This window comes from Myotis daubentonii, chromosome 15 (genome assembly GCF_963259705.1).
Source record: "Myotis daubentonii chromosome 15, mMyoDau2.1, whole genome shotgun sequence".
Classification (NCBI taxonomy): Eukaryota; Metazoa; Chordata; class Mammalia; order Chiroptera; family Vespertilionidae; genus Myotis; species Myotis daubentonii.
In genome coordinates this window covers 20,846,595-20,860,126 of record NC_081854.1, presented here as the reverse complement: position 1 = coordinate 20,860,126, position 13,532 = coordinate 20,846,595, and the positions used below count along the sequence as shown (strand labels likewise).

General features: G+C 53.7%; 2 protein-coding genes across 2 annotated transcripts; one reads left to right on the top strand and one right to left on the bottom strand.

Annotated features, from left to right (window-relative positions):
• Positions 1 to 317: 317 nt before the first annotated feature.
• NCCRP1 (NCCRP1, F-box associated domain containing) lies at positions 318 to 3,937 on the top strand. The gene is made up of 6 exons (XM_059666604.1): positions 318 to 827; positions 1,382 to 1,444; positions 1,524 to 1,575; positions 2,186 to 2,281; positions 2,782 to 2,920; positions 3,044 to 3,937. Exons 1-6 carry the CDS (start codon positions 512 to 514, stop codon positions 3,182 to 3,184), a joined length of 807 nt encoding a protein of 268 aa, XP_059522587.1. The 5' UTR covers positions 318 to 511; the 3' UTR covers positions 3,185 to 3,937.
• A 322-nt stretch (positions 3,938 to 4,259) lies between these two features.
• Positions 4,260 to 5,651, bottom strand: LOC132216357 (syncollin-like). The gene is made up of 2 exons (XM_059665521.1): positions 5,257 to 5,651; positions 4,260 to 4,428 (listed from the first exon to the last, which is right to left on the bottom strand). The coding sequence occupies exons 1-2, from the start codon at positions 5,649 to 5,651 to the stop codon at positions 4,419 to 4,421; spliced, it is 405 nt and encodes a 134-aa protein (XP_059521504.1). The 3' UTR covers positions 4,260 to 4,418.
• Between the last annotated feature and the right edge of the window lie 7,881 nt (positions 5,652 to 13,532).

Below are 13,532 nucleotides of genomic sequence, written 5' to 3'. Positions count from 1 at the left end.
CATCAATGATGAGAAAGAATCATTGATTGGCTGCCTCCTGCACGCTCCCTACTGAGGATTGAGCCTGCAACCCAGGCAGGTGCCCTTGACTGGAATCGAACTCGGGAGAACCCTTCAGTCCGCAGACGGACGCTCTATCCACTGAGCCAAACCAGCTAGGGCCCTGCTGGATCTTAATGAGGTGGATGGGCCTCCTTAGAGAGCACTAGCTCCCTTGCCACACCCCAATCCCGGGGCCAGCGCTGTGGGGGATTGAGCAGGAGGCTTGGGAAACTGAGGAGGGGCTAAAGACCTGGCCTCCTGGTCTGAGACGAGGCGGGCGCTGAGGGCCTGAACTCCTGGCTCTGAGGGAGGAGGGGCTGGGGACCTGGCCTCCCTCGTCCGAGGGAGGGGTGCCTGGGGGCACAGATCCTTCCCACTACACACCCCTCTCTTTAATTTCAGCTGGAGAGCCCCGCCCCCCCGACCCAGTTACCCCGAGCCCTGCGGAGGAGCCCAGACAGTCGCCAGGATGGAGGAGGTGCAGGAGGGACGCGAGCTCGGCGCCCGGATGGATACCGAGGAGCCCGCGAGCCCCCAGAGCCCCCGGGAGCCGCCCTCGCCACCGTCGCCACCTCCACTGCAGTCGCCGCCGTCGCCCGCTACCCCCGAGAGCCCCGGTGTGTCCCCGGCCGAGGAGCCGTCGGAGGCCCACGCGCGGCAGTTGCTGCTGCAGGAGTGGGGGCCGCCGGGTGCGAGCCTGGAGCTGCCGCCGGGCCTCACCTGGAAGCTGCTCTTCCTGCGGCGGCCGCTCTACCGCAACCTGCTGCGCTCGCCCAACCCCGAAGGTGCCAGTGCCGCCGCCCTAGCGTCTTCCGCAGCGCTGCTTACCCAGACCGTCTGCTCTTCTTCCCCCAGTTCCCTCGTCTCTCTATCCCTGTCTCTGTGCCTTTGTCTCTGTTATTTGTACCTCTGTCAGTCCGCTTGAGGCTCTGTCCTGCCTGGTATCCCTGCCTCTGTCTCCTTCTGTGCCATGTGTCTCTAGCTCTCCCTGCGTCTCTTGTCACCCGGCTCACTCCCTTCCTCCTGCTCCCTGTCCCCCCTCCCGCGCCCCCCCCCAGCTCGTCCCTCCTCCCTCTGCCTATATTCTAAGTGCCGTTTTCTGGGTGCCCCCCTGTCCCTCTGTCTCTGCCTCACCAGAACGCACCTGGTCCCTCTCCCCCAGGACATTCTCAGGGCTCTCCCTGGGCCCTGGCTCACTCGACCCTGCCAGACTGGTCTGGCCTGGTGGGTGGCACAGCTTCCTGCCCTTCAGAGGGGCCCTGGGGGTAGGGTGCGGGGAGAGGGTGGACAGGGGCAGCTCCAGCAGGCCTGAGGCCCTGTGTATCACCTGCCCTTTCAGGCATCAACATTTATGAGCCAGCGCCCCCTACTGGCCCCACTCGGCAGCCCCTGGAGACACTGGGTGAGTGCTTGGGGGCTGGTCCCCAGGGGAGGGTGCCCAACACTCTGTGCTTTCTAACCCTTTGCCCCTCCACCTGCAGGCAACTTCCGTGGGTGGTACATTAGGACTGAGCAGCTCCAGCACAACTGCAGGTGAGTGGCCAGGCCCGGGCCTGCGATGGATTCCCTCCTCCAGCCTTCCTTGCTGTGGGACCTGGAGAAAATGACTTTGCCTCTCTGGCACAGTTTCTTGCTCTGTAAACACAGAGTTAGTCACCTGCCCAGAGAATGTCCCTAACACACAGCACAGGCTTTGGCCAGGTCTGGCTTACACATAGTAGGTGTTCCCAAGTAGCAGCTACTATTGTTCCTCTGCTGAGCCCTTCCCCTGGGAGGAGGCGAGTCCCCGGGCCCCGAGAATCTGATCCCCGCTTCTGGGCAGCGGGTGAGATGGTGTAACTCAGGGGCTCAGAGTCACCCTGGCCCAGAGCTTCTTTGTGCTTGACATTGGGCAAGTCACTTCCCTTCTTGAGCCTCAGTTTCCCCACCGCAACACAGGGTTCAGAATGCATCGCATGCCAAGAAGGCGATGGGAACCGAGACTATAAGGTGCCCAGTGAGGGCCCAGCGCCCATACCGGGGTCCCCTGGATATGAGGGTGCTGTGATCAGGTTCCCTGCTCCCAGGGGTCAGGCTGCCCTGGGAGATGCCCGAGAATGCCAGCAGGTCCCAGAGCCCGCCTCCCCTATGCCCCCTCTCACAGCTGGACGGTGAAGCATCAGTGTGTGGATCTGCTGGCCGAGGGGCTGTGGGAGGAGCTTCTTGATGATGAGCAGCCAGACATTACTGTCATGGACTGGTACGTGCCTCCCCCCCCCCCCAGGGTGCACACAGGGGCTCCCCAAAGCACAACCCCGGCCCACCCTCCCCTTTGGTCTGAGCCTCCCACCAGGACTCTCCTGTCCCTGCAGGACCCAGCCCTGCCCACCTCTGTGGCCCCTTCTCTCGGACACCTTCAGGATTTGAAATGTGCCAGGCCCAAGGCTGTTCTTTCCTCTTCAGATGCTTGTCTTTCTCAGGACGATTCGTCTTTGTCCTTCAGGAGTCGGTTACACGTGGCTCCACCGGGAAGCCTTCCCTGACCAGCCCCCATGCTGGTCCTGACTATTCCTGCTGGTCACTGCCTCCTCGCTGGACTATGAATCCCAAGAGGGGGCAGGGGGCTGTGTTGCCAGCACCAGCCAGCCCAGGGGCACAGGGGGGTGTCAGTGAGTGGTGCTAAATGGTGATTGGGGCAAGACATTGGGGTGGGGATGTTGGGTCTGAGGTGGCAGCTGAAGGCCTTCCCCCCACCCCCAGGTTTGAGGACAGCCGGCTGGACGTGTGTGTCTATGAGTTGCACGTCTGGCTGCTGGCAGCTGACCGACACACCATCATTGCTCAGCACCATGTGGCCCCCCGGACCTCTGGGAGGGGCCCTCCTGGCCGCTGGGTCCAGGTGAGACTCCCTGTCCCAGCTGCCAACCCAGACCCATCCCAAGACCTCAGAGAGGGAGGAGGGGGGAGAGCAGAGCTCATCGGTCCCTAATAAGGACTTCTTTCTGACCCGCTGCTGCCACAGGTGTCCCACGTATTCCGCCAGTATGGGCCTGGTGTGCGTTTTGTCCACTTCCTGCACAAGACGAAGAACCGCACGGAGGCTGGTGGGCTGCGGCGAACAAGGGTGACTGACTCCTCCGTGTCTGTGCAGTTCAGGGAGTGACTGGCTGTTTTGACCCCTTGTCTCATCCTGAGTGTCTGACTTCATCGCCCTCCCCGCACCCCCCCCCCACCCCCCGAACGTCTGAATCTTTGGCATTTCCCCTGCACTCTCAGGGCTCCAGGAGGGCAGGGACCATGTCTTCCCAAGGCAGTGCTCGACAGATACTAGGTGCTCAATAAACCCTTGTTGACTAAACCAGTAAACACCTGTGCCCAAGGATTCTGAGTATTTTGCCATCTTTGCTCCTTAGAACTTCACTGAGCTCCCAGCCCACTCACACACCCTCTGCTCTGTGATCCTCCAGCACCTCACACCTCCTCCACCTCCCACACCTCCCTTGACCTCTGATCTCTTCACATACCCCCACCTTATGGTCTCTTAGCATCTCCACCTTCCTCCTTCCCCCACATTTCTTAGCTCTCAGAATCCCCCCGAATTCTCCTCCTCCATCCAACCCCAAGTTGTCTTTCCCCGTGAGCTGTCCCCATATCTTTCCTTCCCCAAGACCCACAATTCTCTTCTTTAGCTTCTCCTAAGAGCCCCCAAACCCAGGTATCCATCAAGGGCCCCATCCCTGGGGGTGGGGGTGAGAATAGGTTGCAAAGTCACATTTGCAGAAATATGCAAATTTGCACTAAAGTGTCTTCCATGTGTAGGGGAGGGGAGGGTTGAAGGATTAAATAACCCATAAGTCCTAGGCTCTGGCCAGATCTCACAACAGACCCTGACCTGGCCTGGGCTGGTCCTTGAAGGCCTCCTGCTGTCTCATGCATGAATCCTGAGTCTGGAGGTCCCTGGCAGGCCAGAGCAGCTGGTATCACTCAGGGAAGGGCTGTGCACCAAAAGGTCTGGGAAGCATGTCAATGTCTAATTATCAGCAGCGGTGCCATAGCATGCCACACATGCTTCCTGTGGGCGTGTGTCTTTGTGCACACCTAAATCCATGTCAGAATCTGTGGGTGTGTCCCCAATCACAGCACTGCCCCAGGTAGGGCTGATCCTGGCATGACCACCCTGCTGTCTCCCCATCCTGGGTGGACTTGGGTCCCAAGCACAAGCAGATGGCAGACAGGGGCAACTTCATAAGGACTGTATTACAGGGAAGGCAGGGTGGGAAGGGGGCGGGCAGAAAGCTCTCTTGTTTGGGACTTGGGGCCCTCAGCAGGCCCAGGGACAAGGCTGGGTGAGGGGCTCCTCATTCTGTAGGGGCTGGAGATGAGGGGCCTCTAAGGCCTCAGTTGCACCTGCAACAGAATAAAAACTTATCACCAGGAAGTGCCAGGAGCTCAAAGATCTGTGGCTTGTGGAGCTCTAGAGCCTGAGATAAGGTGTGGGCTGGGCTGGGCGGGGCTTCCACTTCAGGAGCGGGGGTCTCCTGGAGCTCTTGGGGGATAGGGGGTGGTTTTGGAGGCTACTATGGCTAGACTTAGGGTCCCAAGTCTGTGAGTTTGCATATGTGAGTGCAGGGTGGGCTCAGGGCTCCAAATGCTCCAGAACCTTCCCAAGGACCCTGGGACTGGGTCCTGGTTTTGAGGCCGTCCTAGAGGGTGTGGGTGGTTAGGGAGCATAAGGGCCAGACAGGGTGTCCCCAGATATGAGTCTGGGGTCTTGAGGTCTGGGTCAGATGTAGAGTCTGGGAAGCCTGAGGCAGCTCTGAGATCTGATGATTTGGGGAGAGGGAAGAACTGGCTTTGGTTCTGGGACTCCAGGGTGAGGGGGTGAATGGCTCCACATCCCAAGCTAGACTGGGCAGCTCAGGAGTTAGTGGCCCTCCCTGGACAGTGTAGCTGTGGGTAGGCAGGTGGGGGTTTAGGAAGGTTGTGGGGGGCTCCCTAAATGGAGGGGGTTGCGTCACTTCTGAGTGTGAGAATCCCAGAACTGGTCTGAGAGATCCAAGGGGCATGGGCTTGGGGGAGGGATGCGGGTGAGAAGGGGCCTCCAGGATGGGTCTAGGGATTCCCAATTTGGGTCAGGGACTCAGGGGTCTGGGCAAACTGAAGCTGGGGGTGGTGGTGGGCTGGGTTCTGTGCTGTGGAAGCAGTGTGCGCACTGGCACGGGGACAGGAGGGCACCTGCAGTAGATGGAGGCGATGGCATTGGACCAGTGGCCAAAGATGCCCCTGCGGTACTCTTCAAGGCGCGGGTAGGTGCCTGACTTGAACTTGCGAGTTTTGCCACCCTTGCCACTTCGGGACCACACCGTGAGCTCACAGCGCGGGGCCACCACGAGTGAGGAGATGATGTTCCTCCAGTCAGAGGGCAGGAAGGGCAGGTCGGTGTCTGGCCCTATGGTCAGCTCCGCACCTTGGCAGCAGTTCTCATAATATGGGTCGCTCTTGTCATAGAACTTGGCGCACGTCCGTGTCCCATCGGGGTTCTTGAGGTCAGTGGCTGCCGGGCAGGCGCCTCGGACACCGGGGATGGCCACCAGGGCCAGCGCCAGCAGCAGTGGGCACAGCGGGGCCATGGTGATGCTGCAGGGCTGCGCCCCTGAGCGCTTTTATGCTCCTGACCCGTGGGAAGGGACAGCTGCAAGATTAGGACTCTGCGAGGGAGGGGGAGGGGGAGCCCTTCCTGGTCCAGGTCTCAAACCCACAAGGAGAAATACAGGATGGACATATTTGTATGAAACATGGCAGTTTACATCAATACACAGGACTTGAGGGTGGGTCACTGCAGCACAGAGGGGAACAGGGTTAATAGGTTGGGCAGGAAGAGCTCTTCCAAACTGACCAGGAATGAAACACCCCACCTCACCCCACCTCCTTCAACAGGAGAGGCTGAGGGAGGGGGAAGAGGAGGGGGGCTGGGCCTTCAGGCGGGGCAGGTCTCAAGACCATGGGAAAGTAGAAGCTGGAAATGGGTGGGGGGAAGAAGCGGGGGGGGGGGGGGGTTAAGGGAGTGCAGAAGGAGGGACAGGGAAGAGCGCCTTCACTCAGGAGTGGGAGATCTTCCTGACCAAGTTCAGAAGCCAGAACCTGTGAAATATGAGATAGGCCTATTGTGTAACACTTAAAGCCATTACAGCCCGGCCCTTGTGACTCAGTGGTTGAGCTTGGGCCTATGAACCAGGAGGTCACAGTTGGATTGCAGGTCAAGGCACATGGCCAGGTGCAGGCTGGGGGTCCTGCAGAAGGCAGCCGATCAGTGACTCACTCTCACCATTGACGTTTCTATCTTCTCTCTCCCTTCTTCTCTGAAACCAATAGAAATATCTATTTTTTAAAAGCAAAGAACGAAAACCATTGCAAGGCCCCCTGGTGGGTGTGGCTCAGTTCGTTGGGCCTGGTCCAGTGCAGGGAAAGCTGCTGGTTCCATTCTCTGAGAGTCAACTGGTCAGCCAGTCACTTTGACATGCCCTGACCACCAGGGGCAGGCGCTCCAATCAGTAGGTTAGCTTGCTGCTGGGTTCTGAGTTGGGGGGAGGAAGGGATTATGGGCTTGTAGGTTCAATCCCCTTTAGGGGGCATGTAGGAGGCAGCCAATCTATGTTTGCTCTCACATCTATGTTTCTCTTTCTCTCTCACTTTCCCTTTTCTCTCTAGAAAATCAATTAAAAAAAAAAACACCACACAATACATTGCAAGGCAATGTGCAAAGACTTGGGGAAAATAGCTAGAAAGGTAAAGAGTGCTTACAAACTGACAAGATATCAAACAGCCCCCTTAACCCCTAGAACAGCAGTTCTCAAACGGTGGGTCACCAACCTGTGGGTTGCGACCCCTTTGGGGGTCGAACGACCCTTTCACAGGGGTCGCCTAAAACCATCGGAAAACACATATATAATTGCATATTGTTTTGTGATTAATCACTATGCTTTAATTATGTTCAATTTGTAACAATGAAATTGGGGGTCACCACAACATGAGGAACTGTATTAAAGGGCCGCGGCTTTAGGAAGGTTGAGAACCACTGCTCTAGAAGGATAAGCCTAGGAGGGGAAGAGGGGGGGAGGATGCCACCCCACTACCACTTCCGAGGAGTTCGATTTCCCACGAGGTTGGAGATCTTGATCTATAAAATAAATAGGATCTATCGAATTGTATACAAATTTAGCAGCAAACAAACAAACAAACAAAACCAAAAGTGTAATGCAATAGAAAAGAGACAATTCTTGTAATACACAATGAGTGCTTACCAATCAGCACTTTTCGCTGAAATTAGCTTATTGGCCTTTTGTGTAGAAAGGGGAATTTTTGCCAGGAAGGATGATCCCATCATACTTCTGGAACCAGCGCATGGCCTCCTCTTTGCTGACTCATGTTTGGCCCCAGTGTAGCCTGTCCTTGTTTCTTGCCTGCGGTGCTGAAACCTGGCCTGGCCTACCCTGCACCTTATAAGCCAAAGGGAAAAGCAGGGAGCAAGACAGGAAGGGCAGGGAACCTGGGATCTCAGGATGGGACAGGGCCCCGGGCCCTGGGAGCCTGGCCCAGGCCCTTCAGAGGCTCTTTGACATTCCTGGTCTCCTGCCAGAGAAGTACAGGGTCAAGGGTGGGTGAGCTGCTCAGACAGACAATAGTTCAAGTCTGTGGTTCTGTGGGTGAGTGCAAGTCTGGGCCTCAGTTTCCTCATCTGTAAAATGGTAATAATTCTTCCTACGCTATAGGGCTGTTGTGAGGACTTGAAGGGATAATGGGAAGTTCAAGAGTAAAAGGAACAGCCTGGCACCAGATCCCAGCTCCTCCACGAGTTCTGCACATGCGTCCACCTCGGGCCTCATGGAGACAATGGTGGTACCCACCTCAGAGCGCTGGTGCAAGGAGTAAGGGGACCGATCCACATAACAGCACTTACAGTGGGGCCCACTAAGTGCCATAGGAGCATGTGGCATCGTCATTATCATGACAGCCAGGCACCCAATAAGGTCTCAATAAATGTAACCAGCACAACACAACACCTACAGCGATTTGCTATCATCCAGTCACTCAGCTAGGACTCCCTCCCTACTGGTCGCCTCACAAGCTGTCTGCCACCTTGGCCAGGGTAATACAGTGATTAAAAGCCAAAGGCTGGACCACAGAAGTGGGTTCAAATTTGACTCTGTCACCTTGCTGAGTGGCATTGCTTGCTGTGTGACCTTGGGTAAGTGAACTCGCCTCTCTGAGCTTCAGTTTCCTCCTACCTTCCATGGGGTAATAGAATATGATAATAGAAATAGAATATGATCCTGTAAAATCACTTTATTATAAAGTAATCTATAGCTAAATAAAAACATATTCATAACCATGAATAATCCACATAATTGTTATTTATAAATGTAACATAAAAAGTACTTAATATGTAATATTGAATAAGATAACAGCATAAATCCTATATAATAAAAGCCTAATATGCTAAGTGTCTGGTCATCCGGTTGGCCATTCAACCAATCAAAGCGTAATATGCTAAGGTCGCTCGACCACTTGCTATGATGTGCACTAACCACCAGGGGTCAAATAGTCAACTGGTCAATAGTCCTATGATGTACCCTGACCACCTAGACACCCCACCAGTAGGTTAGCTTGCTGCTGGGTTCTGGCCAATTGGGACTCAGCGACAGGAGCCCTCCCATGGTCCCCCCTTGCTGGTCAACTTCCCACATCCCCGCCTGCCCCAACCATGCACTGGTGGGGTCCCTTGGTCTGGCCTGTGCCCTCTCGCAATCTGGGCTGAGGGACCCCCACCCCCAGTGCATGAATTTCGTGCACTGGGCCTCTAATATAAATATATAAAGCATGAAATATACTGCCCAGCACATGGTAGTGGCTTAATAAATAGGAGCTATTGCCCTAGCGCCTTTTGCTCAGTGGATAGAGCATCAGGCTGGGAACTGAAGAGTCACAGGTTTGATTCTGTTCAGGGCATATGCCTGAGTTTCGGGCTCGATCCCTAGTAGGGTGTGTGCAGGAGGCAGCTGATCAATGATTCTCTCTCATCATTGATGTTTCTATCTCTCTCTTCTTCTTCTCTGAAATCAATAAAAATATATTTTAAAAATAAAGAAATACATAAATAAATAAATAAATAAATAAGAGCTATTATGAATATTCTTATAATGATTTTGAGACCCTGGACCTTGGCCTGGCCCTGCCCCAGACCAGATCTGGATCCTTCTCCCTCTTTTCTTCCAGGACCTTGTGAAATCTAATCTCCAGCTGCTAACTTCCCAGGTCCTTGACCTCAAGGACACAGAAGCTACACCCTCGCAGCTCTGCAGGGGCCCAGACTCAGGGATGGAGCCATGGTAAGTGCTGCTCACTTGGACCTTAGACGCAGTTACCTGGAGTTCACCTGCCCAGGAGTGCCATGGGCTTCAGACAGATGGTGACGTGGGTCAGCAAGGAGACCTGGAGAGGGAGGCAAACCAGGACAGGAACACAGGACCCATTGGGCCACAGCAGATTGCAGCCTCCCCAACCCAGGCACATACACACATGGGCAGGGGGAGGGACCCTCCTTCACACAGTCAGCGACTGATGGCCACCAAATCTCATTGGTGACTACGCATTGAGTGTCAGCACATGCTCGATACACAGTCCCAGAGAAACATAGTCCCAGACCATGTCCCCCCACAGGAACACACAGCCACCATCACCCACAGGCCCCAGCCCCCAACCACTCCCACCCCACACCCCGTGACATCTCAAACTCGAGAACACACTGACATGTCCATGTGAGGACACACACAGCATGTTCACCCCAAAGCAATTTCCTCGCTGTTTATTAACACAAATGGGACAAATCGTAGAAAAATAAATAATTCCAGTTTACACATTTTTTTTCTTCAAATGGAAGAATGCCTGCCCTTGAGAAACCCATGAGCCCTGGAGAAAGTCAGACAATAAATCAATACATTTGAACACAATATAAACAGAGTTATAAGAGAGGTATTGCAAAGGACTCTGGGAATGCAGTGGGAAGAATACCCTGGTTTGGGTTTTGTTTTTATCCCCTGATATATTTTGATTCATATAATAAGAAAAAAAATTCTTGATCTGACATTTTTCACCAAAGAAAGGAGGTGGGTGTATATGTGAAATTGCCACTAGATGAAAAAAGAAAGTACTAGTTTCAATCAGGGTACCTGAGCATAAACATGATAGGTGGCATTAATTTAAATGAAAATGCTGTCTGTTGCATAAACATAGGAAAACTAGAGGCCCAGTGCATGAAATTCGTGCACTGGGAGGTGGGTTTCCCTCAGCCAAGCCTGCACCCTCTCCTATCTGGGACCCCTTGGAGGATGTCCGAATGGGGGATCAGGCCTAAACTGGCAGTCGGGCATCTCTCTCACAATCCAAGACTGCTGGCTCAGAACCGCTCACCTGCCTGCCTGATTGCCCCTAACCGCTTCTGCCTGCCAGCCTGATCACCCCTTAACCACTCCCTGAGGGACTGATCAATGCCTAACTGCTCCCCTGCCGGCCAGATTGCCCCCAACTGCCCTTCCCTGCCAGCCCGATCGCCCCTAACTGCTCTCCCTTGCAGGCCTGGTCCCCCACAACTGCCCTCCCCTGCCGGCCATCTTGTGGCTGTGGGCGCAGCCATCTTTGAGAGCATGGCAGTCAATTAGCATATGCCCTCCTTATTGGCTGTGAGCGCTGCCATCTTTGAGGGTGGGGAAGTCAGTTAGCATTTCCCTTCTTATTGGCTGTGGGCATCTCCATCTTTTCAGCCTGCTGCTCAGTTGTTTGGCTGGCCCTCACTAACCCCCCTGCTGGCCTGGTCACCCACGTAGCCTGTTTGGTTGTCCATTCAGTTGTGATGGTCGCGTAGGCTATTATATAGATAGATATTCAGATCAGTGCTTAAGGTCATGCTGGCTCATCAGAACTCAGTACTCACACTTCTGCAAGGATGTCCCTGCATGGGGTTATTTCAATGGGATTAGCATGATCCTCCAAGGCAGCCATAACTGTGTGGCTTGGAAACAGTGGTCCTCCAAGTGTGGTGCCTGAACCAGCAGCATCAGCATCCCCTGGGGACTCCTTAGACATGAAGGTGCTGGGCCCCACCCAGTCCTACTGAGTCAGAAGTTCTAGGGATGAAAGTCCAACAACATCCAGGGTAAACAGGGGACCCCAGTCATCATCAAGAAACATCCTCTGAAAGTATTTCATCTATTTATTCAATAACCATCTACTGAGTACCTGCTCTGTGCCAGGCCCTGAACTGCATGGCAGTGGACACAGTGTAACCGAGAGAGCCCAGGTCCTGCCCTCACAGAGCTCCCAGTCCAGTTGCTCTTAAACTTGAGCACTTGTTATTTTCAATCTTTTATTTCCTGTTTCATCTCAACCCTTATCCACCTCGAAGATTTTCTAAGAACAGCTCAAGTAAAGCCATGGTCTGCTACTTACAGCAAGGAGGCCCACAGTTCCGAGAGAGACTCCCCCAAGTTCACCCAACGCAAAGCAGGGAGCCAGTGGGCACCATGGGCCCTTGCTTATCTCTAACTCCAGGTCCGGGTCCACAGGGTGGGCTTCTTCAAACCCTGCTGACCGCACCAGGTGAATGTTCATGTGAGAAACAGCCGAACCTGTAGAGCATTTTAATGAGATTATTTGAACCAAACTGGCCACATATGCCGGGGAGCAAGATCTCAAATGCCAGGAAGAACAGGCAGTTTTGCAGTTTCTCTTATGCATTTGTAACTAAGAAGTAAATTCAAAGAAGATTACCTGAAAGTGGGAGAAAGCAAGGCAGGGATTGGATTACAGGCTCCTTAACAAGATTCTGTGCTTTCTTAAGGGTGTCTATGCCTTTGAGGGGTATCACTTCTGACTTCTCAAAGGTGTGTTAACCTGGATGCACAAGAACAATGGACAGAGCTGGTTTAAAAGCCTCTCACTAAAGTAGCTCTCAGCCTGGGGCCTGACTACCCACTTAGGAATTTATAATCAGATCACCCTGAGAAGTTGCTTTCCATAGAACTCCTTCTATCTATTTCCCTGCTGGACTGTGGGCTGGCAGTAGTGGTGTCCCAGAATCTCTGCCTGGGACTAATAGCCACTCCCTCTTGTGTTCCTTCCGGGTTAGGAATGGTAGTGGCTTCTGGCTCTTAGCTGGGCCTGCTGCTTGCCTTTACTGGTGCCCCTTAGCCATGCCCCACCACTGTACATTGTTGCTTAAACAAATCCCTTTCCCCATTTGATGGTGGCATGGGTCTCCTGCAGGGATCCTGGCTGATACAGTCACATAGTCACACCCACACTCATCTCTAGCAGGAGGGATGGGAGTCCCATGCTTGGTTTAGGTCACTGTCGGAGCAGCCAGAGCACAGCTGCTCTGAGTCCGTATATTCTTCGGAATTCTGCTCGATTACGGCACCTGTCAGGGCGGGTTCACTATCAAACCCTATCCGTTGCACTAACTGCTGGGTCTGAGCTCCTCTGCCAGGGGGCTTGGACCTTCTTGGGGCTGGGTTTAGATGGAGAAGCCATGAGCAGTGTGGGTGTATAAGAATGAGTCTTTATTGTAGAAGCCAATGGCCATATAGTCATCAAACAAAACAGTTCTTCACAGCAAAGTCCCATACAGGCAGCTGCACACCGGCTGGTGAACAAATACATCTTTCCCACAAAAATAGCATTAGCCTCTGTGCCCACACCTATTATCTGAGCAGCCACACGCTGCCCCTAGACTCATGGCCTCACATAGTAGCAGCACCTGAGCTCTCTGCCTTAGCAGCTTCTTCCACCTCTCTAGCCTTTCCTGCACATATAGCAGCTGCATCCTCTGCGCCTGCCTTTCCCCCAGCACTGGCTGGCTAACATGCATTATACTATTTAGACCAGCGGTTCTCAACCTGTGGGTCGCGACCCCTCTGGCGATCAAACGACCCTTTCACAGGGGTCGCCTAAGACCATCCTGCATATCAGATATTTACATTATGATTCATAACAGTAGCAACATTACAGTTATGAAGAAGCAACGAAAATAGTTTTATGGTTGGGTCACAACATGAGGAACTGTATTTAAAGGGCCAGAAGGTTGAGAACCACTGATTTAGACCAAAGAGGCTTCTTTCCAAGTAGTGACCCTGCTGCTCACCTTCACATAGTCCTCGGACATTCTGGGAATGAAGCCTGTTTTTGTTTTGTTTTTTAAAGACATTTTTATTGATTTAAGAAAGGAAGGGAGAGGGAGAGAGAAACATCAATGATGAGAGAGAATTATCAATCAGCTGCCTCCTACATGCCCCACACTGGGAATGGAGCCCGAAACCCAAGCATGTGCCCTTGACTGGAATCAAACCCAGAACCCTTCAGTCTGTAGGCTGACGCTCTATCCACTGAGCCAAACCAGTTAGGGCAAGGACATTCTGATTAAGATTCCCATGTTCAGAGTGGCCTTGGCAATCTGGTGT